This window comes from Carettochelys insculpta, chromosome 12 (assembly GCF_033958435.1).
Source record: "Carettochelys insculpta isolate YL-2023 chromosome 12, ASM3395843v1, whole genome shotgun sequence".
NCBI classification, from domain to species: Eukaryota; Metazoa; Chordata; order Testudines; family Carettochelyidae; genus Carettochelys; species Carettochelys insculpta.
In genome coordinates, this window is record NC_134148.1 from 17,544,346 (window position 1) to 17,569,198 (window position 24,853).

Below are 24,853 nucleotides of genomic sequence, written 5' to 3' on the forward strand. Positions count from 1 at the left end.
GACACCAGCACAATAACTAAAGGAAAGCATGCTAATTTGCAAAAAACCCTGAAGTCTATTGCCACTGCAGATACCTGGTAATGTAACATAAGAAGTCAATAAAGGACATTAAATAGCAAACATTGGGAATACTTTATGAATGCAGACATAAATGGAGGATAGGATTATAATTCACATTCAATGGTCGGGGAAATGCATGTGCCTGTCAGATGGTATTTCTTACTTTTCTCAAGTACTGCCACAGCAGCACGACACTCCTTTTCATCTCATTTCAGCTCTGTGTTTTGAGACACACAGTATTTGGTTTTGAAGACATACTTTTGAAGTGGTTTATTAACACAATGTTTTTGATTATATGACAAATCTAAGAATATACGCATCTATTCACATTATTAAAAAATTACAATTTACACTAATTACTATCTTTTAGTCTTCAACAAGCACCTTTAGGTTAAGATAAATTCCTAAGTGACCCTTTCCAGATTTATCATCTTGCCCTTTAAAATATGAGGCCATGATCCCACAGCTGAATCCTTGCATGGCACCTATTCACAAGGCTCTTCTGGGATAGTTTTATTAAACTTCTAGTAGCTGAGTTTGAGACTTCATAAATTTGAAAGTTTGCATACTGTCAGACCACAGCCAGCTACGTTACTTAGCTTTGTAAACTGGGACTAGGGAAGTCAAAGCAGTTAAAGGTTGTTCCCCCATCCCTTCCCAAAGAGCCCCACAATGGTTATATAGGGGAGGTACCTGGGCTCAGCATACCTCATTTGTTTAAACTCAAAACGTTCTACCTAGGTTATTCCACTCCTCATAAGAGCATCAAACAAGTCAGATGTTTCCTTGTTTGCTAGTTCTAGTTGAAGGTTTCAGGCATTCATGGAAGGATATTGGATCTTTACGATATTCAGACATAGTAATTAAACAGGTATTTTTTTATGAAAACTTTTAAGTTGTCCGAATAAATACAAGGTATCAATGGCGTATGTAATATTGAATTCTCAGTTTTAAAAGGGAAAAGGGGTAGATACAGCCTATATGTCCAACAATAAAAAAAGTTTAGAGACTATTTCAGGCCTTTAAGTTGCATTAAAAAAAAAAAAAAAACCACAAAAAAAACAAACAAAAAGAACACAGCAGCACAAATCCGTTTGTTTTGCTAATCACTTTAAGGCTAGACCAGTGCTTTCATCTTCAGCCAGCAAAGTTCATCAATATGTACTTCCCCACACACCACGAGTTCAGTATCATCATCTAGACTAAGGCCGCGTCTACACGTGCACGCTACTTCGAAGTAGCGCCCGTCATGGCTACACGTTGGGCACTATTTCGAAGTTGAAATCGACATTAGGCAGCGAGACGTCGAAGTCGCTAACTCCATGAGGGGATGGGAATAGCGCCCTACTTCGAAGTTGAACGTCGAAGTAGGGCACGTGTAGACGATCCGCATCCTGCAACATCAAAATAGCGGGGTCCACCATGGCGGCCATCAGCTGAGGGGTTGAGAGACGCTCTGTCTCCAGCCCTGCGGGACTCTATGGTCACCGTGTGCAGCAACCCTTAGCCCAGGGCTTTTGGCTGCTGCTGCGGCAGCTGGCGATCCATGCTGCATGCACGGGGTCTGCAACCAGTTGTCGGCTCCGTGGATCTTGTGTTGTTTAGTGCAACTGTGTCTGGGAGGGGCCCTTTAAGGGAGCGGCTTGCTGTTGAGTCCGCCCTGTGACCTTGTCTGCAGCTGTTCCTGGCACCCTTATTTCGATGCGTGCTACTTTGGCGGGTAGACATTCCCTCGCAGCGCCTATTTTGATGTGGTGCTGCCCAACGTCGAAGTTGAACGTCGACGTTGCCAGCCCTGGAGGACGTGTAGACGTTATTCATCGAAACAGACTATTTCGATGTCGCTACACATGGAGATGTAGCCTAAATGTTTCCGAATGGCATTCCGCAGAACCCCACTGTTCCCTGAAGCAAAAAATTCAGGTGCAATGTAATAGAATTCTTCTCATGGAACAATTAAAAATATTTAAGCATTTATAAAATTTTATTAAAAACCATTTTCATTTGGAGTTGCCATGATAAATGTCCCTGCGTAATGCCAGCTTAGCCAGAGAATGGGGACAATGATGTCACTACTCAGCGCTGCGCAGGCAGTCAGTGGTCCATTTGCCTGTTATATACCACTGTAAATCCCCATATTCATTCTCAGGGAATGTAGATCATTTTGAGGTGACTTATGACAAGAACATTCAGTTTTTATCAAAACATGCAATTTGTCAGCTGTTACCCTTTGCCAGCACATACTTGCACTAAACTAGATTCTTGAATTATGCAGCAACAAAAATGAAATACAGAAATGGAATGAACGCCGTGCCAGATATGTGAATCCAACTTTCCAGTATTAAACCAAATATGAAAAAGTGTTTAGAGCGCTGTCTGCAGTGGTTCATGCAGCCCAGGGAAAACACACACTGCTCTGCAGGAACCAGAATCGCTGTTGCCCTAAACATTAAGTGTTTTATTCTGCATTGGAACTAATAAACCAAATATAAAAAGCATTTAACAAGAAAAAACATTCTTCATATTGAAAACTGCCAATATAATCCATATTAGTTTTTGAGCTTTATTTTTTGCACACATCAAATGTGATTTTTGTTTTCAAGTACATGCTATTAAACTAAATGTTGATCTCATGACCCTGTTTAGTATTTGTTTATTATTATCATCCTCACTTATTTGTGGTCTACTTTTTCAGCTCCATATATAAAACTATCAGGGGTTCTGCAAAATACTTTTGAGTTTAAAAGGGTTTGTTGGCCAAATAAAATTTGGAGTCTCTGATCTGGGTTGTGAACAGCTTATCTACACTAGCAGAAATTTCCCCGCCTTTTAAAACTGATACTGAAAATGAAAGCAATCCTACTTAGCAGTAAAGTACTCAGTTGAGGAGCAAGAGAAGCGTGTGTTTTCAGTCATGTTAGCTCAGTTAAGAATTCATCCATACAAAAGGTTTATGGCATAATTAGGTTGGCTGGAAGTACAATTTTTATTTAGCCAAAAAGTTATACTGCTATGGGGTTGCCAACCTTTTTGCATCGGGGGCCATATAGCAATTTTTTACTTGTTTTGGGGACTAAACACAGAATAGCCCCTAACCTGCCCCCTACCCCAGCTCTAACAACTCTCAGCCCCAAACCACCACCCACCATTCCCAGGTTTAACCCTCCCAGCCCCAAACCCAGGATTAACCTACCTCAGGCAACAAGCTCTGCATGCTGATGCTGCTCCCCCCACTGTTTTGGCCACCATTGCCATCTCCTCAGCACAACAGCGTGGCTCCCCCAGCTCTCCTGCTCCCTTCCCCCACCTGCAACACAGGCGGCTCCCTGTCCTGCCGCATTGAAATAATGGAACTAAAATTTAATTGGTTTAACAGCTGGACCCCTCCCACCACCCTGCCAGATATTAAACCAATTAAATTTAGTAAGAGAGATAGCCATGCTAGCGTATATATTATCAAAACAAAAAAGCAGTCCAGTAGCACTTTAAAGACTAACAAAATAATTTATTAGGTGATGAGCTCTTGTGGGACAGACCCACTTCTTCAGCTTGTAGGAAGTGAGTCTGTCCCACGAAAGCTCATCACCTAATAAATTATTTTGTTAGTCTTTAAAGTGCTACTGGACTGCTTTTTTGTTTCAATTACATTTAGTCCCATTATTTCAGTGCAGCAGAGCAGGGAGCCGGAGAAAGTCAGCAGCATCAGCATCCAGAGCTACAAATGGCACTTTAAAGCATGTCCCACACCCACTTTGCTGACTTGGAGAAAGTAGTGCCACTGATGGCTTCATGGGCTGGATGAAGAGGTGTCACAGGACAGATCCTGGCCCGTGGGCCTTGTGTTGGCCAGTCCAGTACTAGTATATCAGCTCTAATGGAAAAAGTTACACTGGAGCAAAAGGTGCCTCATCCTTGTGTAACACGTTGCATGTACAGAACCAGAAGTTATACAAGTATGGATTCTTTTATACTCATATAAATGCATCCTTCTATATTAGCCTGCATCTTAACTTTTTATTTGTACTAAGTTAACTCCATTGAACTAACAATTTAAAAAGCCACAGTTTTTGCCTATCAAGAGAGGGCCTAACGGCTTGGTTACATAGGTCTTGCCTGAAATACTAAGATCTGTAGATATTCAATTTAAACACTACCTATGCCAACAGAAGGGGTACTCCATCAACAATCCACCTCCACAAGAGACAGACAGTTTGCTAGAAACATTTTTCTGTTAACATAACATTGGAAGTTTGAGGTCATCTTAAAAAATGATGTTCACAAGTGCAGATTTCTCATATCGCTGCATGACATAGCTGGGTCAACAAACTTTTTTAACATAGACCATACCTTACATGGTGCTGTTGAGTTCTGATTCAACATACAGCATTTACTTACATTATAGAGCGCATCAGGATGTATAATTAAAATACGCCATACATTTGCTATTTGAACCTGATTTCATCAATTTCAAAAGTAGCTATTCAATCACTGGAGCAGTCCTAGCAAGAAACAAGACAAAAAACTGAACTAAGAAAAAGTCCAAAGGCCCACACCTAAAAAACAGGAGAGAGAGTAAAAGGTCACTCGATGATACCAATATTCTAGGGCTCTCAGAGCAATGGGAAATATTGATGGCCATTTATGAAGACCAATATGGAGTCGCAATCAGGCAAGTTAAAGACAGTGTCATATTAGGTTGAGTTCACTTAATTATGGATTTCATTCACAACAGCATTAATTCATAAACTCAAAAATTGCTATTGTATCAACAAACATTGAAGAAAAAAAGCACTAGAATAATACACATTTTGTTTTAAAGTGTAATGTCTTTAAATTCCTTCCTATAATCATGGTAAGTATTCAATGCTTAAATATAAAAAAAAAAAAACCACAGTATTTTAATAAATTTGGCTCTGAGGAATTTTACAAGCCTAAAGCCAAATTTCAGATATGGCTACAGCAAATTCAATACATGCAAATAATCAATTCAAGAGTCTGCTGAACTATATTAGTATTGTGTTTAAAACTTTACAAAGTGCCAGATTATCTACTTTCTACAACCAGATGCAGAAGTAGACCATTCTTTAGTAGTCTTTGCAAGTAAAAAGTTAAGGGAAGTTATTATTTATTAACTTTAGCAAAAGCAAGTTGTAGGAAGCTGTTAATACACTTGAACAATATGAAGAAGCTAGCCCCTTAATGAATTTTAAAAATTCATGAATTCTTATCCATTAAGCTCACAAATGTTCAGTTGCTACAGAAAAGCAAAAAGATTATAGCTACGCTAAGCACACAAGGTTGGAACAATCAGTATAAAATGAGTGGCAGAAGATTTACAGAAGCTGACTTACTGACAGTGACTGTTACTATGCAGAAGTGATTGCAAAGAAAAGACATTTTCATATTAGGTATTGCAGGTTAGATACCAGTAAGCAAATAAGACTACGATGAAACATGCAGAGACTATTAGCAGCCTAGGAAAAGTACATGTTTTCTCTGCTGGCCAAGTTCTCATAGATACACTTTAAAAAAAATGCCAGTGAATTCAAGTCTATGACCACCCATTTTAGTTAGTTGACTTTGCAAAAATAGTTATTTACATAAACATGCACAACCATATTTCTATTCTAAGAATCAACCACATTATTAGCAACTGGAAAAAAAAAATATAACAGCCACTGAAGTTAGCTGTACTACAGCCATTCTACTGGTTTGGCACAGAACTGCCCAATAATTAATCTTGTTAGTACACTATCACATCAACTGCAATTTTAATATTTCACCCTTACTTTTACTATTCTTAGTTTCAGCCTTGCTTTAAACATACTTACATAACACTAGGTAAATAATGGTTTTAAAATGTAAGCATTACTATTTGAAAACCCATGAATGTTTTAGCTTTAGAGTTCTCTGAAGTATATATTCCTCTGTGTGTGTGTGTAAACACATACATACCCTCTCCCCCCCACCAGAAGTGGGGAAAAAGTTATCAAAGCCTTTGATTAAGTTCTGATTTAAAGGTTCAACATACTAGATGTATTATTTCCAGGGATGTGCAAACATACTCTAGCAAGTGATCAAATATCAACTGACACAAGACCAAGCTTTTGTTTAAAATCAAATTATTCAGCTCATGTGGCTGCTAAGAAAACCTTCCAGACATAAACCAAGTATACTGATGCAGGGCCACCACAAACCTACAGACAACTCACCGCTGCTGCTCCTATCTTTGCTAAGCAGCAGAACAAAAAGACTAATCAAGGCAATAGCGAGAACCTTGCATGTGACAGCAAAACTCAACAATTAGAACAATTTCATGATGCTGCTTGATAGCTATAAGCAGAAGCAGACAAATTATTGATTGAAGAGGACTACACAGCTAGCAAGAGATCAAGGTTAAGAGCAGCAAACACCTATTCCATTTCTTCCATCGCAACGTAGCCATGAGACACTCTGGTAATAATGGCCATTCTTCTGTTGGCAACAACTAGGAAACACAACCACGCTTTAAATACCTCTCTGAAACGCCCCCCCCCACCCCCCCACTCATGAATCTGATGAAGCAGGTCTTTCCCCATGAAAGCTTATGCTCCAATATATCTGTTAGTCTATAAGATGCCACACGACTTTTTGTTGTTCTAGAAGAGATGCAGTCTTTCTGCTGCTGACAACTAGGAAAGACAGAACTAAAAGAAGAGTCCCATTAGCCCTCCATTTTTTATCTCTTGGTAGTAATGCTCAGTAACAGTCCATCTAGTAACTGCATGGGTCAAGTTTCAAGCTTCAGTTTATGGCCTGTCATCAAGGGGAAATTAAGAAGTCTACAATTATACCGCAATCGTTATAGTAAATTTATCTATGTAGACAAGTTCCTAAATAGCTCAGAACAGAAGTGGAGGAGCAGAAAAAAAAAAAAAAAGGAGTTCAAATACATACTTAGTCAAAGTGGGGGGGGGAGAAAAAAAAAAAAAAAAACAAAAGAAATCCCTGTCCAAAATGACACACATCACAAAACCATTCTGGCTCAATATGTAGGCTTGTAAATTTGCGTCAAGAGGACCCAAATTAGCACAAGCATTACATGTGCACTACAGGTCAGAATTCAGACGCATTGGTAGAGCGGTCTGTAACGTATTTGTGCAGCATCTCCCTATATCATGCAGGTTCACCCTGTGGTATTAGTCTTGTTTACATATGAATTAAGTTTCACCCGCTTACCATTATCTCAATTATCTAACAATTGAGCTTGCAGGTTCGTCCTTCTGTGAAAACAAGCACCATTAACTGAGCTTTCAAAATAGAAAGTTGCTACCAAAGCAGATATGTGAACTGCAGTGTAAACAATGTTCATCTTCAAAAAGACACAGATTTTCACTTAAGGACATCACACCCTGATTTTTATATCTTATAGATATACATTCACACATACACTCTCGCGCACACACACGTGCGCCAGTGTTCCCTGTATGCTGAGCACTTGGGCAGCTGCCCAAGCCAGATTCAAGCACTACCCACCTGATAAGCAGAGGACCCAGAGACACCCACACTGGCCTGTGTGTATTTCTAGTGGTGGTGCACGTAAGAAAGTTTATTCTGCTTACGTATGGAAAATATTACAGGGAACACTGACAGGAAGTAAGTTCATTGATATATGATATTCTTGAAGAGAAAAGCTCCCCTGACCTTCCTTGAAAACTCAGCCACACTATGGAAAATAGGTTTGCTCTATAATGAGAGAGCTAGACTTGTTTTAAGATCTTCACATAGACAGGGGAATTGCAGTTTGCAACAGCTAACTGTGGTGAACTCTAGGCTCTGCTCAAGGAACCTCAGCAGGCCTGCAGCATACCATTGTACACACAGTGATATAGGAAATGTTCTGATGACAGTTCTGCTTAGATATTCTCAGTCAGTCAGGAGAAGGTCCAGTTTGTCCCAACCCAGCTGTAAGCTTCACACACACCCACCCACCCCTTTTCAGGCACGTTTCCCGTTTTTCTCTCCCCCCCCCCCCCCCTGTCTCTCACTCACACACACACACAGCTTAGCTACTCCTAACATTTTTAATAGAGCATGGTAATTAATATGACGAATGCAAGACATCACTCCGCTGGCATGTTATATCCTATTTTCCCAACCTTTACCTGCTTCCTCAATACATACTGTACTTGTCAGGACAAGGACTGTTTACCACTGCATACTATCTAGCACACTGGGTCCCTGTTCTCAGCTGGCCCCCAGGCAATACTATAAACAAGGAAAGTCTGCTACAAATCTACCAACAGGACATTTTTAGAACAGCAAAGCAAATAATTTCTTTCTTGAACCAGCAAATCAAGACAAGGCCATTTATACGAAACTATGTAATTTTAGTTGCTAGCAAAAAAGAAAGAGAGGAAGGATCATTTTAAGCATTACCTTATTCTCAGGTTCCCAACACAAGCCAGATATTTTTCTGCAGCATTCAAAAAAAGTGAGCAGAGCAGGAAAAAAAACGTATCTAAGGTCCCTTATAAACAGTAGAGTAGATCACATTCTCCTTAAATATCCCACAAAATGAGAATCAAGAACACACACACACACAGTGACAGTTATCAGAAATAAATGCCAAACTACACCTATCCAAGCTTTAAAATACCCCCATTTTTGTCATTAAAATCTTTCATTTCAATTCACATATTTAGTACAGTCATTCACCAAATGCAAAATTTGGTTATTTTGGGCTAATTAACACCCCCCCCCCAAAAAAAAAACCCACACCAAAAAAAAACAAACAAACAAAAAAAAAAAACCCAACAACTTTAACCTTACTGGACGTGCAAGGTTTTGGCATACAAGCCAATGAGAGAGAGTTAAAAACAACAGTACATCTTCATGAGCTGAACTGCCCCCACAGTTGAGGGCAGGTCCATAAGTACAGCCTTCCCTCTCCCCCAAGGCCCCTGTAACATGTACACAGGAAAGGCCTGGCCCCGTACACCCGACACCCTTTTCTCGGCCACTCATTGCACCAGGGGCACCACCAGCAGCTGCAGACTCTCAGACAACTTGAGGCGGACAATGCACATCTCCTCCTCCCCAAGCGCCCCCCTCCTCTCACTCCCGGCTGCATTTCGGCTCCGGCCCCGCCCCCAAGGGGGACCCCAACGTACCTGAGACATTAAGGCGAGGAAGGGGAGCGGAGTGGGAAGAGCCGCGGGAAAAGGGAAAAAAGGAAGAAGCGCCTCAGCCGCCAGAAGGACCCCGCACAGCTCGTCTTGGCCCGGGCCAGCAGGCCCCAGCTCTCTTCTCCGCTACGCCCGCACCCAGGTCCCGCCGCCCCTCACGCAGCGCCCGCAACGCGGCTTTCGCGCCGCTGGCTGACTCCCCACCCGAAGCCGCTCGGGGCCTGGCGAAGGTGCCCCAGACAACTGAGGTTTTGTCTGCTGCGCAGCCCCCTCAGCAGACCGCCGCCGCTGCCAAGCCCTCCCTCCCTCACGCGGCACGACACTTGGTGCTGCTTTACAGCAGCCTGCAAGGCGCAGCCGCCGACCGCAGGGCTCCTCCTTCCGTGCTGCTCCTCCGCCTGGGCGGGGCTTAAGGCGGCGTGGCCGGTGCTGAAGTGCGCCCTCTATCGGGTGGAGGAGGGAATGGCCTCGCCATACCCGCACGCCGCCAGGGCCGCTATGACTTTTCAGTGTGGGAACTTGCAGGGGGACATGGAGCAGGGCCGAAGGGTGAGCAGATTTGCCAAAGTTGAGCATCAACAGGTCAGAGGCAGGCCGAGACACATCACGTGATTGGCTCACAACTCACTAACCATTGAATAGTAACAGAAAGACAGCCGTGCTAGTCTATATACTATCAAAATGAAAGAGCCAGCCAGTAGTATTTTAAAGATGAACAAAATATTTTCTTAGGTGATGAGCTTTCGTGGGACAGACCCACTTCTTCAGAAGTGGGTCTGTCCCACAAGAGCTCATCACCTAAAAATGATTTTGTTCATCTTTAAAGTGCTAGTTAAATAATAAATGGCGAATACTTATCCCTGGCTGTGTGGAGCCCTGAAGTGCACTCACGTCATCTTTGTAAGATTTCTTCTCTAACCAAGTTTAGATGCTTACTTTAAAATATCTCCAAGACCAGCATTGCACACACCTACACTAAGAAGTTCATAAGAGAGGAACCCACCCTTCTCTTCTTCCTCATTCTGCATGTTCAAATAGGTACAGTTTTCACTGCTGGAATCAGACCTATGCTGAAGCATTTGTCATTCACAGTTACAAAACAGCTCTCCTTGCACGCTACAAATAAAGATCGTAGCATCCCATCAGTTTGCAGTCCTGTCAATTTTGGCAAGATAACTCCCCTGCTTAAAGTTAAATAAAGTGTCAGCATTTTCTGGGGCATAACCAGTAACAAAATGTGAACTTTCCAAGGTAGCACTTGCGGGGAGGGGAGAAAAATCAGCCCCTCTATTTCCCCCATGCCTCAGGCGCATCCTTGGAATATCATGGAAAGAGTGACCAACACCACTGTCCTCGAGCAAGCTGGAATCCCAACCATGCACACCCTCCTCAGGCAGCGTCAGCTCTGCTGGCTTCGCCACATCCACAGGATGAATGATGGAAGGATTCCAAAGACACCCTGTATGGTGAGCTAGCCTCTGGCAAAAGACCTCCCGGACGCCCCCAGTTGCGCTACAAAGATGTCTGCAAGAGACCTCAGAGAGGTAAACAGCGAGCTGGACAACTGGGAAGAACTAGCAGACGACCGCAGCAGATGGAGGCAGGGGTTACACAAGGGCCTTCAGAAGGGTGAGATGAGGATCAGACAGCTAGCAGAGGAGAAGCGAGTGCACAGAAAGCACACTAAGGACTTGCCAGACACCCACCACATCTGCAAGAGACGCAGCAAGGACTGTCACTCTTGTGTGGGTCTTCATAGTCACAGTAGACACTGCAAATGAAGTCCTCAATTGAAACTATAAAGGGCGCGATCCATAGTCTATGCAGACTGAAGGATGCCTACTACTACTATTTCCCCCCATGTGCAAACTGACAGACCTGAGTGAAAAAAAAAAATCAAACAAATGCAGAGAAAATTGGAACACAGAGGATGGGTAATGGAAGAAAAGAAAATGGGGCAGAGGGAGGAGAGACAATAGGTAGTAGCATAAATTCCATACGAAAATTATTCATTTGTACCAGCAGTACCTTTGGGGAATGCATTTCTGTCATTAAGACCTAGAACAGGCTTTCCTGTAGGGAAAAAAGGTGAGGTTACTAAAATAAAAATATTTAGAGTTTTAATTATAGGAAAAATGTCCTTATGCCAACCGTCATCTGCATACAGTATGTTTGCAAATATAGGCGTATGCTGTGAAAGTGAATTCATACATTCAGTGATCTCCCTGGAGCAAGAGAGAATTGAGACATATACAGAGTAGATTAAACAAGCACTACTGCTGCCTGTACTGAGCTTTTTCTACAGATACAAAAGTTAGTTTTGTAATGTCATCCATTAGCGATTTTGAAAGATGTTCACTATCACCACAAAAGGCATCACTTGTGTAACTATACATTTGCTGAGATATCTGGAAAAACAGTATCCTAAAATGACCACACACATCATTTTGGCAAAACAGGGCCTTGTAAAAATTACGTTAATCCATAGAGTGACTAGAAAACACAACTGCTTGAACACAGGATTCATAAGGTATAGTGTGAGCAATAAAGTGCAAAAGTAACTTATGAAATTACAGAAGAATTAAATAACATGCTATAGAGAATTTTTATTGGTGAGAAAACAGCCCCATTTTCCAAAAACCAACATCACACCGTTCCAGTGAGCACATTGCTCACTGAAAGATAATATCTGTACACTTCTTCAATGGTAAAATAAGTGGGATCGGATGTGGTGGTATATTTTATATATACCGTAGTATTATTGTTGCTGTGGAGTTCTCATAGCAAGATACAAAACCAAATCACATAATTAAAACTTTTAGGCCAGGGCTACACTGAGCTATAGGGCCAGCAGCTTGACACAAATGAGTGGTCTAAAAAATACAAATGGTCCCTCATTTACATATCTGTGGTTAATCTGCATATTCACACAAGATCGCCCTGCCAGAAGAGGCTGCAGCCAGCAGCAAACAAGCAGCATAGATGTGGTTCTGCTGACAAAAGTCCCCTTTGTCAGCAGCCCCTTATGCGTGGAGGTGGGGGAGGAAATCAGGTATAAGGACTGCTGACAAAGGTGGTTTTAGCCCTCGCCTTTGTATAAATGCTAAGCGTTTCCATTCCCTGAACTAATTGCAGACCAGGAGACTATCTACTTCCTAGTAAACAGGCACATTTTTAGTAAATACAAACAACGGATTAACTTGATTTACAAATAAAATGATGGTTCTTTTCATTACTATCCTATGAGGAAATTATATTAGAAGAAAAGCAGAAACTTATTCCTACAACTTTCTCCTCATTTTGAAGGACACTACCTTAATGTATCAACAGGAAAACTACACACTAAAATTAAAGATATCTTTTACAGCAACATTCAGCCAAAAGAGAACCTGCTGCAGAAGGTTATAAAACAGAAGCTACAACTATTTGGACATATTTGCAGAATGAACGACGAATGAAAAAATCAAGACCCTAGTATTCGGCATAATGGATGGTTCAAATAGGAGAGGCAGGCCCCATAGAGAATGGGTAGATGATGTAGTAGTTTGGTGCGGAGCTAGACTACAGAAACTAAGCCACTCTGCACTGCACCAGGAAAGATGGAAGGAAATAGTGCGAGAGGCATCAGACACCAACAGGCGCTGAGCCCACAGTGGATGATGATGAACCAAATGCATCAAATTTTAAAAGCATGGATCACTAAGGCCCACATCTACACTAGGCCCCTTCTTTAAAGAGGTCCTGGAAAGAATATGGACTGGGAAATATCAATGATGAGCTTCTATGCATATGCAGAGCCTCATTAGCATAATGGCAGCCACACAAATTTCAAAGCTGCTAACTTTGAAGTGCTGACAGGCAGTCTAGCTGCGAGCATTTCAAAATTTGCTTTGGGAGTAAGAATTTCAAAGCACTAGACTGCCTGTCAGCACTTCAAAGTTGGCAGCTTCAAAATTCACGTGGCCACCATTATGCTAATAAGGCACTGCATATGCACAGCAGAGCCTGATTGATATTTCGTGGTCTGTGTCAGTGCCAGGCCCCCTACAAAGAAGGTGACTAGTGTAGACAGGGCCTAGTAGTCTTTATTAATTAGGCACGTATGTGCCATCTACATTATTCTTCAAGTCTTGCTTTCAGGGAAGAGAGACCTGCAGACATGCTCAGATTTTGCATATAATTAGGTACACAGGAGCAGAAGTGATTCCCAGGACATCCAGTCCAGTTCCCTGCTATTACAAGCAATTGCATCATATAAATCAGCTAATAAATTTAACAAGCACCATCTGAAAACCATTTATGTTGTCTGCTCATATTACAGGTTGTACTTCTCTAATCCAGAACTCTCTTGTCTGGCAAACTCCATAATCCAGCATGATTTTAGTTAGCTGGATGACCACTTATCATGGATATGACCAAGTTTCCTGGGATCCCATAGTTTGCTTGCAGCCACCAGTCCTGGCTCAGTGTTCTGGGCTGTTATTTGGTTGTAATTTACCCCTAAATGTCTTCTAAGAGCCCATTAAAAAATTGAAGTGGTTTTAATGTGCTAGAAAATATTGATCTCATGTTGTCAGGAAAATTCTCTCATCAAGCACCAGTCAGGTCCTGAGGGTGCAGGACAAGAGAGGTCCAACCTGTATTCTTATTGGAAGGCTATTTCAGAACCTCACTCCTATGATGGTTAGAAACCTCTTCCATTTTTCAGCAATGAAAGATACAAAATGAATTTATAGCCAATTTATACACATTTGTTCTTGGGCCAATATTGTCCTTTGGCATGAATATTTCTTCTCCCTCCCTCATGTATTTGTATATAGACCAATTATACCGACCTCTTCAGCCCACAACTAAAGAAGCCAAGCCTTTCCTTCATGAAACAGGTAGACTTGAAATAGGAGCTAAGACAACTGAAAAAACAAACAAACAAACAAACAAACCAACCAAAAAAATAAAAGGATATCAAGACAGGGCCCCAAGGTAACAGAAGACAGAAACCCCTAAAGACAAAACTCATAGGCAAATACCAACAATCAATCCCCTCACTTATTTTAAAAACATAATTTCTAAGTCAGTCTCATTTTGGGAGGGCACGACTAATAGATTTTGAGGACTTGGAGGAGGCAATGCTGAAGTAGCTTTCAGGACAATCACATTTTCCTTAAGCTAACAGTTTCTTCAGGTGAATGTGACTTGAATTGCAGCAGTTTGGGGCGGCAGGGAGGGTTAAGCCTGGGAGCTGGGCAGAGGCAGTTTGTGACTTACGTTTGGGGGGTGGGGACGGGGCAGTGGCAATGCTTGGGGCTTGTGTTCAAGTGTAATGCCAAAAAAGCCAGTCCTCAGAAATTAGCCACTGGTATGGTATTATGACATATTAGAATGACAAACATTGCTGGCTTTCAGAATTAGCTACCAGTGTACCTGGAGCGAATTCACATAGATGGGGATTCGCTTTGTTACAGGGAGAGCTATTTCTGAGGCTGGGAGTTCACATCTCAGATTCGACTCTCCAACAACCTCTCCTTGGTCTAGGGGGCATCTCCCCCCAGCCCCGTTAGTAACCAAGAATGTAATTTAAGTGTTTCGCAAACCAGCTTTTAAATGGCTTGCCCCAAGATGTCAGACAAATGTTAAATATTCTATCTAGGAACTGGATGCTGTGCTCCAGTCAGCGATTAGCGAGTGGCCTGCTAAGAAGCCAGCCTTAGCAGCGCTTGGGAATAGGAGGCGAGATGAAGTCGGTCTCCTCCCCTGCTGCCGCTTAGTTGTAACGAGTATGGTCGGCAGCGCGGCTGGCGCCACTGGCCTCAGCCTCTCCCCTTCCCATCGTGGCAGGCACAGTCCACCCTGCTCCCCCATCTGAAATCGTGCCCCGCTGTGTCCCGGGCCTCACGGGCTGCCCACAACTGCGCCCACAGGGAGCCTCGCCGAGAAGAAGGTGCCACAAGCCCCCCGGAGAAGTTTTTCCGACACACTCCCAAGGCTAGAATGAGGGACAACGTGATCCGTCTCCTCAGCCCTGCCCGTAGCCAGCGCCCCACCGCGCGCCCCACCTGGCAGCGCCGCCCCACGCGCGCGCCGGACGCTTGGTGAGACAGCGGGGCTCCAGCTCCGCCTCTGTCGGGGACCCGGTAGCAGCCCAACGCGCATGCCCGTTGCAGCCCGCTTCTGGGCGGCCGCCATCCGGGTACTGAGGAAGGGAGGGCGGGAGCAAGCGGCTGAGGGGGTTTCATTGTGCGTGCAGCTGCCGCGCTCACTCGCCCTAAAATGGCCGCCGCTGCTGCCGTCTCCTCTCCCGTCGCGGCCGCCGGGGGTACGGCAGCGCCTGCCGCGGCCCTGGGATCAGCCCAGATGGAGAGTAAGAAAATCACCGAGATGCGGGTCATCGATCTCAAGTCGGAGCTGAAGCGACGCAACCTGGACAGCAGCGGCGTGAAGACGGTGCTCATTTCCCGGCTCAAGCAGGTGAGAGGCCGGTATAGGCCGCGAGGCCCGGCCCGGCCCGGCGAGGCCGGGCCCAGCCAGGCCGGGCCCAGCCCAACTTTGTTTTCCGGTTTCGGGAGCTGCTAGCGCTGTATGTGGCCCGACTCTGGTTCCCGTCGCGGGCGGGTACCTGCAGCCGCCGGGGAGTCTGTCGCTCACCTGTCTTAAATCGGGGTGGTTGGGTGTGGTGCGCGGGCCGCAGGTGGCCTGGGCTGGTGCTCTCGGGCCGGGCTGGGCAGAGATCTGAATTGGAGGTAACTGTCGCTCCTTTAGTTTCCAAGTTTCCCACTGAGGTAGGGCAGCAGCTCCTGGGAGCCCCGTACGGCGGGGCTCAGCCCAGCACATATGGGTGGTGACATTAGCTCTGCCTCCCAAAGTAGAACAGCCTGGCCCTATTTTGCCGCCGTTCAGACCTGGTGCACATGGGTGGTGCTGTTTGCTTTGCGGGTCAGTTGTTTTGGTGATCTTCTCGGCGAGCGGGGGCGGGGAGTTGAGCGGGGCCTGCTTACAGCAGGAGGTCTGCTTGCTTCTGTCCTCAGACTCAGACTGAGCATCTTGAGGTATGGCTGACATGAAATGAGCTCTGGTGGGTTGCTGGCTTGTTCAGCTGCAAGACTGTTCTTGTAACAGTATTTTCCTTCCAGGGCTTTAACCTGACCTAAGTGCTGCCTATGCATTTAAATTGGCCAGCGGCATTGCATTTTGTGGGAGTAGTATAGTGAGCTGCGTTGGATTTTGTAGAAATGTTCCTCTAATAATTTTAAGCTGCTGCAAGTGTTTATGATCTTATCCAAATCCCTCACGTAATATTTTGTATTTGGGAAGAACAAATTATGCTTTTGTGGATGTACATTATCAACTTCTAGTTGAACTTGATAAACCAATGGTTATTATTTTGTCTTATTTAGGCTATTGAAGAAGAAGGAGGAGATCCAGATAATATTGAAATAACTGTTTCAGCTGATACACCTACCAAGAAGCCAACAAAAGGCAAAGGTTAAAACCTATTAATGCAAATTATTTTGGGCAAATGTATTGAATTGAGTTTTTAAAAAAAATTATTTGTCAAATTATAAAGAAGACTTCTTTGCTTTTTCTGAATACCAGTAAATAGTCCTTGTGGGGATCTGCAGTTATGCCTGATGCAGTTTTGTCCACCTTTTTGCAAATTTAGTCAAATAGGGTTCTCCTCCCCCCAGCCCCCAAACTGGATGACTATCTGTGCAGTATTACATATAAATATATCACAGTATTATATATATATATATATGTCACATATATACCGGTATCTGTTACTTATTGTTTCTTCTGGACTGTTCAGTCTCTATTGTCTGGCTTGTTAAAAAAAATAGTGCCATATGACAGAGGTGATTGATTGTACACCAGTAATAATAACAGCCATTGAATAGCACTAAAAACTGCACGTCAGTCTTAAACTGAAATATTCTTGCACAAAGAATGTTTAAATGAGTCTTGTCTGGACTGTTTGGGATAAATACAGAAAGGAAACAGTGAAACTAGATTATTGATGTGATTTTGCTCTAATAGTTAATTTCACTTTGTCTGGTGAAATTACTGCATTATTAAGGAGGAGGTTTAAGAAAATTGCATTGCAGATTGAAAATTTAGAATTTTCTGCTGACCTTGTTTGCAGGCTTGAGTTCTTAGCAAAAAGTAAACTAAACTAGGACCCTAGTTATTCCTTCTGTGCTATTGAGACTCTTTTGCCTCTTTCTTGAGCTTGCCAAATCATGAGTGATATACATATTGCTGTATTGAATTTGCCTCTGACAAGGTTTCCCTTGTATAGTCCTACTGCAATCTTCATCCTGTGGTTCTACCTTTTGTGGATGTTACTCAGGGGGCAAAGGGCAAGTCTAATTAAGAAGCATCTTCCAGGCTTTCTGTAGAGTTGAATTGTGGATTTATATGTAAAATATAAATACTTCTCTTTTTCAAAAAGACACAGTAAACACCTGAAATGTGTGAGTTTGAGGCACACTTAATTTACGTTAACACGAGTTAAGTGCAACTTAAAGCTGCTCTGTGGCTGTCTGCCCACCTGGCTCTCCCACCTAGGGGAAGCTGGGCAGACAGACAGCTGTGCCACTGTAGCTTTTCCTGCACTTCCCCTAGCTGGGACAAGCCATGCCACAGCTATCTGCCCGTCTGCAGCTTCTCCCAGCTGGGAGAAGCCAGGCAGACAGACAGCCACACCCCTGTTGCTTCTCCCCAGCTTGGGAGAAGCTGAGGAGAAGCCCAGCCTGGCTTCCAGAGTGGCAGAGAGCAGGAAACTGACCAGCAACGTGCTGGTCACTTTCCTGGCTCCCTTCCGCTCCCTGGAGCCAGGAAAATGGCCAGGAGTGGTGCCCTCATCAGTTTCTTGGTTTCCCCTCTTTGTACAGGAAAATTGACTTACACAGGGGTTGTGGGAGTACAACCTCTGTGTAAGTTGGGGATCTACTGTACCATCAGTGCAGTGTTATTGTGCTTCAGAAAAAATGAGACATCTTGTAGCATTTTAAAGATGAATTGATTTATTTGGGCATAAGCTTTTGTGAGCCGAAGCTTACCTGATCAAGTTTATGCCTGAACAGAATAAGTTTTTTGATCTTTAAAGTGCCACACGACTCTCTGTTGTCTTGAGGCAAGTTCTGTTTTTCCTCTTGCTCATTTTGAAACCTTACGGAAATTGATTGTAATGGGATACTTAACTTGTTTTACACATTTCTGGTAACAGTGGTCTTTTGATAGAACCTGAATATAAATTAGACTTTGTTCATATATAAGTTTTATAACATAACAATCACACTGCTAGACTGACATTGTATAAAAGACTGTACCATATTTGGATATGTTTATTTTCGAAAGTGAATGACCTGGACAAATATATTCATTCATCAGCATATGGTGTCACATTTTCCCAGTCTTGGCTTCCAGTGGACTTAACTGTAATACCTTTTCTTCCTCATTACAAATATATTGAGAATAAAGTGAATGTTTAGTTTTGGCTAAGTTGATATGCATTAATTTTACCTGATGACATTGGTCTGCCCCCCACCTTCTTGTTTTTCTATTCCACTGTAGAGATCTAACTTTTTTTTGTTTAAAATACGATTACTTTAATCTGTTTTAAACCTAACTGGAAATAGTAGGTCTTGGAAAAACCCAGTAGTCAGCTTGTCCCAGGAAGTTTTCCCTGGTAAACAGGGCATTTTAAGCTATTAATTCTTTGAGAAACTGAGCTTTCTTTTAAGACTTAAAGTGTTTTGTAGATATGGGTTATGTTGGTATCGCTTAAGTTGCTCAAGACTCTGACTAACCACCCCCAAGTGACGTAAATTGCATCAGCATGAGGAGTGATGTGAACCGTGCTATGTATGGCACTCCCATCCACCCTGGTGTCTCCCCCAGATGTGTAGCACTACATGTGTAGACTAGCCCCAAGCCTCTAGCCATTCTGGTTCCACAAATAGTCCTCTGATGCGAACAAGTGCAGTTTTGCCTCCTTGATAGTATTTGCGAACAAGCTGCTATAGTGATCTTGCTGCAGCTAGTAGCTTCCTGCAGGTAGCTTCAGGATGAAGCAAGTAAGTACACTATACTGATGTTGTTCAGAACTTTATACTAAGAACATTTTTACTGCTTCCCAGTTACTGCTGAGGTGTGGAAAAGTTATGAATAGCAGGAGCTGCCACTGAAGTTGTAAGGGAAGTAGTAGATCCATTAGGGCAGGTTTACATTAAGGAGGAATGTCTTACCTAAAATAAGATGTGCAATTTGAGTTACATTAGTAGTGCAACTCAGTTTGATGTACTTAGGTCTGTCTACCATTGGGTCTACATGATGCTGGGTTGAAGGGAGAAACTTTGCTAGAACATTGCTGATTGCTGTCAATATTCAATCTATTTTAGTGGGTCTTTAGTAGGCCCACTAAACTGACTTCTGGTGTATCAATCACCACAGTGTCTGGTAGTAGAGACAAACCCTTAGAAAGAGGCTCAGGGAAGGATAAGACAGAGTAGAGCCTTCTTTCAAACGTCTGTGGAATGGGAAACCAATGCTTTTTCCATTCAGGTATCAATTTCACACTTTTCAAACAGCAGCCATTAGACTAGATGTTATTAGTAAATTTTCATGCTGTTTTTCTTCCAAAATTCCTACTACAATAAACTCTTTCATATCTGGCATGCTAATATCCAGAAGTCTAAAATAACCAGCATTTGAACCATAAGTAAATTCTAGTTATCTTTTCCGTAAGTACAGTATAGTGATAGTAAATACAATAAATACAGAAAATACGGTATGAGTTTGCAGTGTACAGTGTTACTGTTATTGGTAAATCTAGTACTCGGCATGCATTTTTGTTTTTCTTAATAGCTGGTCTTTTTTCTTTGTGTTATGCACTGCTAGATATATCTCTCTGTTATCCAGAATATTTGAATATCCAGCAAACTCCTGGTCCCAGGGCTGCCAGATATAAAAGGATTTACTATACAGTTTTGCTAAGATAACCATGTAAGAAGCTAGTTTGAACTCCTCGCCAAGCAGGTTGTGTTTTTCAGAGTAGAGTTGTTTAAATAACTAAAGATGAACTCTCCAATGCTCTTCAGTGGGTTCGAAATCATACTTGCAGTCTGCTCCTTTGAGTATACCTAATCACCAGGCTAATCATCAAGCCTCTTCATGTTGCCCCTAAGCTCGCAAGGAATGTTTATACTTAAGACTCCTCACTTTGCAGATTGCTTAAAGCAGTTTATTCGTACAATTTGCAGGCTTTCACTAGATAAGTTGCGTTCACAGATTTTATAAAATTCTTGCCAACAACAAACCTTATCTGAAATAAAATAGTAATAAAATACAACCCTTCTTTTTTTGAGAAAGAGATTGGCAATACATACTGATGCAAAAAAAAGCACATACCTCCAAACTCTAGACATCTCCATTGCTTGATAGGAGTTAAGTGTAGTACCACAAACCAGAGACTTATTTTTTCTAATAACTTTTCATGTGCTGTTTTTTAGTTATCAAATACCCTTTAAACTACTTAAATTGAATATATTTGATTGATATATCTGAAATTTCAATAAAAATATGTGGGAGTTTTTGTGTCTGTGAACTATAAACCCATTATCTGGAGAATACCAACATAGTAGTTTGATCATTTCTTACTGGGTTCAGTTTTTTCTCAAGGTTAGAATCTTTACAGTGGCATGCAGGAGAAGCTCTAACCACTTGTAAGATATTTTCAAAATGTGCCATATAGAGTCACCAAAATAGGATAATAGAATATCAACTTTAAGTGATGTTAATTTTATTTGGACAAATAGTGACACTGAAGTTAAGTGACAGTTAAAGAGTCAGGCACATAACAATTAAATACTATTGCAAAGTAATCTTTATAAAAACAGACTTTTCTGAGTGTGGTGCCTACTGTAAGAGGGGCTTAATTTAGTCTGTTGGTTGCTGCTGAAAGCTAAACAAATGCAATAATCGTTTCTTACCTTTTTCCCCTAAACACTAAAGGCTTTAAAACTCTGCATGTTTATGTATCAGATGTGGCCAAAATATAACTAGTATCTGATATGTTAGCAAAGTTTCACTTTTAACATCCACTCAATTGACATTGTATTTCACTGTCCTTTTTCATAATTAGCTAGACCATCAGTAGGAGTGAAGCATCATTTGTGTAAAGAATTGTGAATGAGTAAGACAAGCAGAATAGTTACTTGGATGATGTAAATGAATTTGGAATTAATGCTTCATGCTGATACTGTAAGGTCTCCACATTGGTGAGCTTAGTGTTCGCAAATTCAATTATTCATGAGCAGCTCCAGGGCAGGGAGCACCAGTGCCACTTCCTGGGGCCCCGGCCAGGAACGCTGGTGGCTTCTGCTGCTTCCCCGGGGCTCTACCCCCACCCCCAATTCACGAAAATCAACATTCACGAGGCTTCTGAACATCGAGTCCTTGTGAATGTTGTGACCCTATTGTATAGCTAATTGTTCTCTTAATGCTTACTAGGAATCCTTTACTGCCACCTGCCCCCATTCCCAGCTAGAGAGAGTGGTAGAGTTCAGGCAGGAAAATACCAATATTTTAACCAAATAAGACTCTTTAAAACTTCTAGCAGTTTGAGTTTGTGTGAATAGCAGTGCTATAATGGTTATGAAATCTGATGTATAAAGTAGTGCCTTTCTCCTGAAGTATAACATATAGTATTGCGTTCCAGAGGATGGATGGATGGATTACTTAAGTTCAGGCATCCAGATTTGTGGCAGGCTGTGTTAGCACACTGTTTCAAGACGTATGTATTGGATGTAGGGAACTTCTTCCCAGTGTGTTGCCACCTTGCTTTGATTCATAGGCACAGCTGTCATTATCCTGGGCTATCGGGTGTTAAGGTGACAGTACTATATATGTGCCTTTTAGACCCATGTATAAGTTCCTTAGCTTACGCTGATGTTGCATAACTGTGTGTACTGGGCACAATATTTAACTGTCTTCAGTTACCTAATAATCTAGTTCGGGGTCAGCAATCCCCAGCACAGGTGCCAAGAATGGCATGCAAGTCAGTTTTCATCAGCACCTGAGGTGGGAGCTCAGTCCTACCTGTCCTCCCCATGCAGCCAGGAGCTTGCTGAAAGCTGTTCTGTCTGCAGATTAACAGAAGACCAACTAATGCTGCCAACCACCACCTAAATGGTAAAGCACTTCATCTTTATTAACAAAGCTGTTTGTAAGTAGGACTGTTAGTAACTTTAAATAGTATCGCAGGTATTTGGACCATACATAGAGGTCAAAAGGTCAAATTTTCAGTACTCTGCCTGAGAGAGGTTGCTGACCCCTTATAGAATCATAGAACATTAGGACTGCAAGGGACCTCGAGAGGCCATCGAGTCCAGCCCCCTGCCCCAATGGCAGGACCAAGTACTATCTAAACCATCCCTGATAGACATCTATCTAACCTGTTCTTAAATATCTCCAGCGATGGAGATTCCACAACCTCCCTTGGCAATTTATTCCACTGTTTGACTGCCCTGACAGTTACGAACTTTTTCCTAATGTCCAACCTAAACCTGCCTTGCTGCAGTTTAAGCCCATTGCCTCTTGTTCTATCCTCAGAGGCCAAGAAGAACAAGTTTTCTCCTTCCTCCTTATGACTCCCTTTTAGATACCTGAAAACCGCTATCATGTTTCCCCTCAGTCTTCTCTTTTCCAAACTAAACAAGCCCAATTCTTTCAACCTTTTTTCATAGGTCACAGTCTCTAGACCTTTAATCATTGTTGTTGCTCTTTTCTGGACCCTCTCTAGTTTCTCCATACCTTTTTTGAACTGCGGTGCCCAGAACTGGACACAATACTCCAGCTGAGGACTAACCAGCGCAGAGTAGAAGGGAAGAATGACCTCTCATGTCTTGTTCACAACACACCTGTTAATGCATCCCAGAATCATGTTTGCTTTTTTTGCAACAGCATCACACTGTTGACTCATATTTAGCTTGTGGTCCACTATAATCCCTAGATCCCTTTCTGCTGTAGTCGTTCCTAGAAAGTCTCTCCCCATTCTGTGTGTGTGAAACTGATTGTTCCTCCCCAGAGGAGCACTTTGCATTTGTCCTTATTAAACTTCATCCTGTTGACCTCAGACCATTTCTCCAATTTATCCGGATCATTTTGAATTATGACCCTATCCTCCAAAGCAGTTGCAAGCCCTCCCAACTTGGTGTCATCCGCAAACTTAATAAGCGTACTTTGTATGCCAATATCTGAATCATTGATGAAGACATTGAACAGAACTGGTCCTAACACCGACCCCTGCGGAACCCCACTTGTTGTACTTTTCCAGCAGGATTGAGAACCATTAAGAAATATTCTCTGGGTACAGTTATCCAGCCAGTTATGCACCCACCTTATAGTAGCCTCATCTAAATTTGTATTTGCCTAGTTTTGTGATACGAATATCATGAGACCCCGTATCAAATGCTTTACTAAAGTCTAGGTATACCACATCTACCGCTTCTCCCCTATCAACGAGGCTCATTATCCTATCAAAGAAAGCTATCAGATTAGTTTGACAAGATTTATTCATTACACACCCATGCTGGCTGTTTCGTATTACCTTACCACCTTCCAAGTGCTTGCAGATGATTTCTTTAATTACCTGCTCCATTATCTTTCCTGGCACTGAAGTTAAGCTGACTGGCCTGTAGTTTCCTGGCTTATTCTGATTCCCCTTTTTATAGATGGGCACTCTATTTGCCCTTTTCCAGTCTTCTGGAAGCTCTCCTGTCTCCCATGATTTTCCAAAGATACCACCTCTATCAGCTCCTTGAGTATTCTAGGATGCATTTCATCAGGCCCTGGTGACTTGCAGACATCTAATTTTTCCAAATGGTTTTTAACTTGTTCTTTTTTTATTTCAGCTTCTAACCCTACCCCTTTCCCACTCTCATTCACTATGTTGAGCATTCCTTCATCAGACTTCTCAGTGAAGATGGAAACTAAGAAGTCATTAAGCATCTCTGCCATTTCCAAGTTCCCTGTTATTGTTTCTCCCTCCTCACTGAGCAATGGCCCTACCCTATCCCTGGTCTTCCTCTTGTTTCTAATATATTTATAAAAAGCCTTTTTGTTTCCCTTTATGCCTGTAGCTTGTTTAAGCTCATTTTGTGCCTTAGCCTTTCTAATCTTTCTCCTGCATTCTTGTGGTGTTTGCCTATATTCATCCTTTGTAATTTTTCCTTGTTTCCATTTTTTATACAATTCCTTTTTTATTTTGAGATCATGCAAGATCTCCTGGTTAAGCCAAGGCGGTCTTTTTCCATATTTTCTATCTTTCCTACACAGCAGGATAGCTTGCTTTTGGGCCCTTAATAATGTCCCTTTGAAAAACTGCCAACTCTCCTCAGCTGTTTTTCCCCTCAGTTTTGCTTCCCATGGGACCTTACCTGCCAGCTCCCTGAGTTTACCAGAATCTGCCCTCCTGAAATCCTTTATCTCTATTTTGCTGTTTTCTGTTCTACCTTTCCTTAGGATTGTGAACTCTGAACTTATCTAGTTCCTTTACATCAGCATGTCTCATCTCATGCATCTGACAAAGCGGGTCTTTGTCCACAAAAGCTTATGCTCCAAAACATATT

The 24,853-nt window shown here is 42.4% G+C and overlaps 2 protein-coding genes across 9 annotated transcripts in view; one reads left to right on the forward strand and one right to left on the reverse strand.

Annotated features, from left to right (window-relative positions):
* RNF111 (ring finger protein 111) overlaps positions 1–15,335 on the reverse strand; it is a 99,603-nt gene extending 84,268 nt beyond the window's left edge. The window contains exon 1 of one of the 7 annotated variants that reach the window (XM_075006791.1): positions 15,281–15,335. Coding sequence is in view for 1 of the 7 variants with exons in the window: in XM_075006788.1 (XP_074862889.1) it covers positions 4,456–4,469 (14 nt within the window). In the remaining 6 variants the exon portion in view is untranslated. The other 6 variants (XM_075006793.1, XM_075006790.1, XM_075006788.1 and 3 more) reach the window with 6 other exon arrangements.
* Positions 15,336–15,459: 124 nt separating this feature from the next.
* The window catches only part of SLTM (SAFB like transcription modulator), a 35,912-nt gene continuing 26,518 nt past the window's right edge, over positions 15,460–24,853 (forward strand). For both annotated transcript variants that reach the window (XM_075006740.1, XM_075006739.1), the window contains exons 1-2: positions 15,460–15,692; positions 16,619–16,706. In XM_075006740.1, coding sequence (XP_074862841.1) covers positions 15,495–15,692; positions 16,619–16,706 — 286 coding nt within the window. In that variant the 5' untranslated portion in view covers positions 15,460–15,494. The remainder of the gene's footprint in view (positions 15,693–16,618; positions 16,707–24,853) is intronic.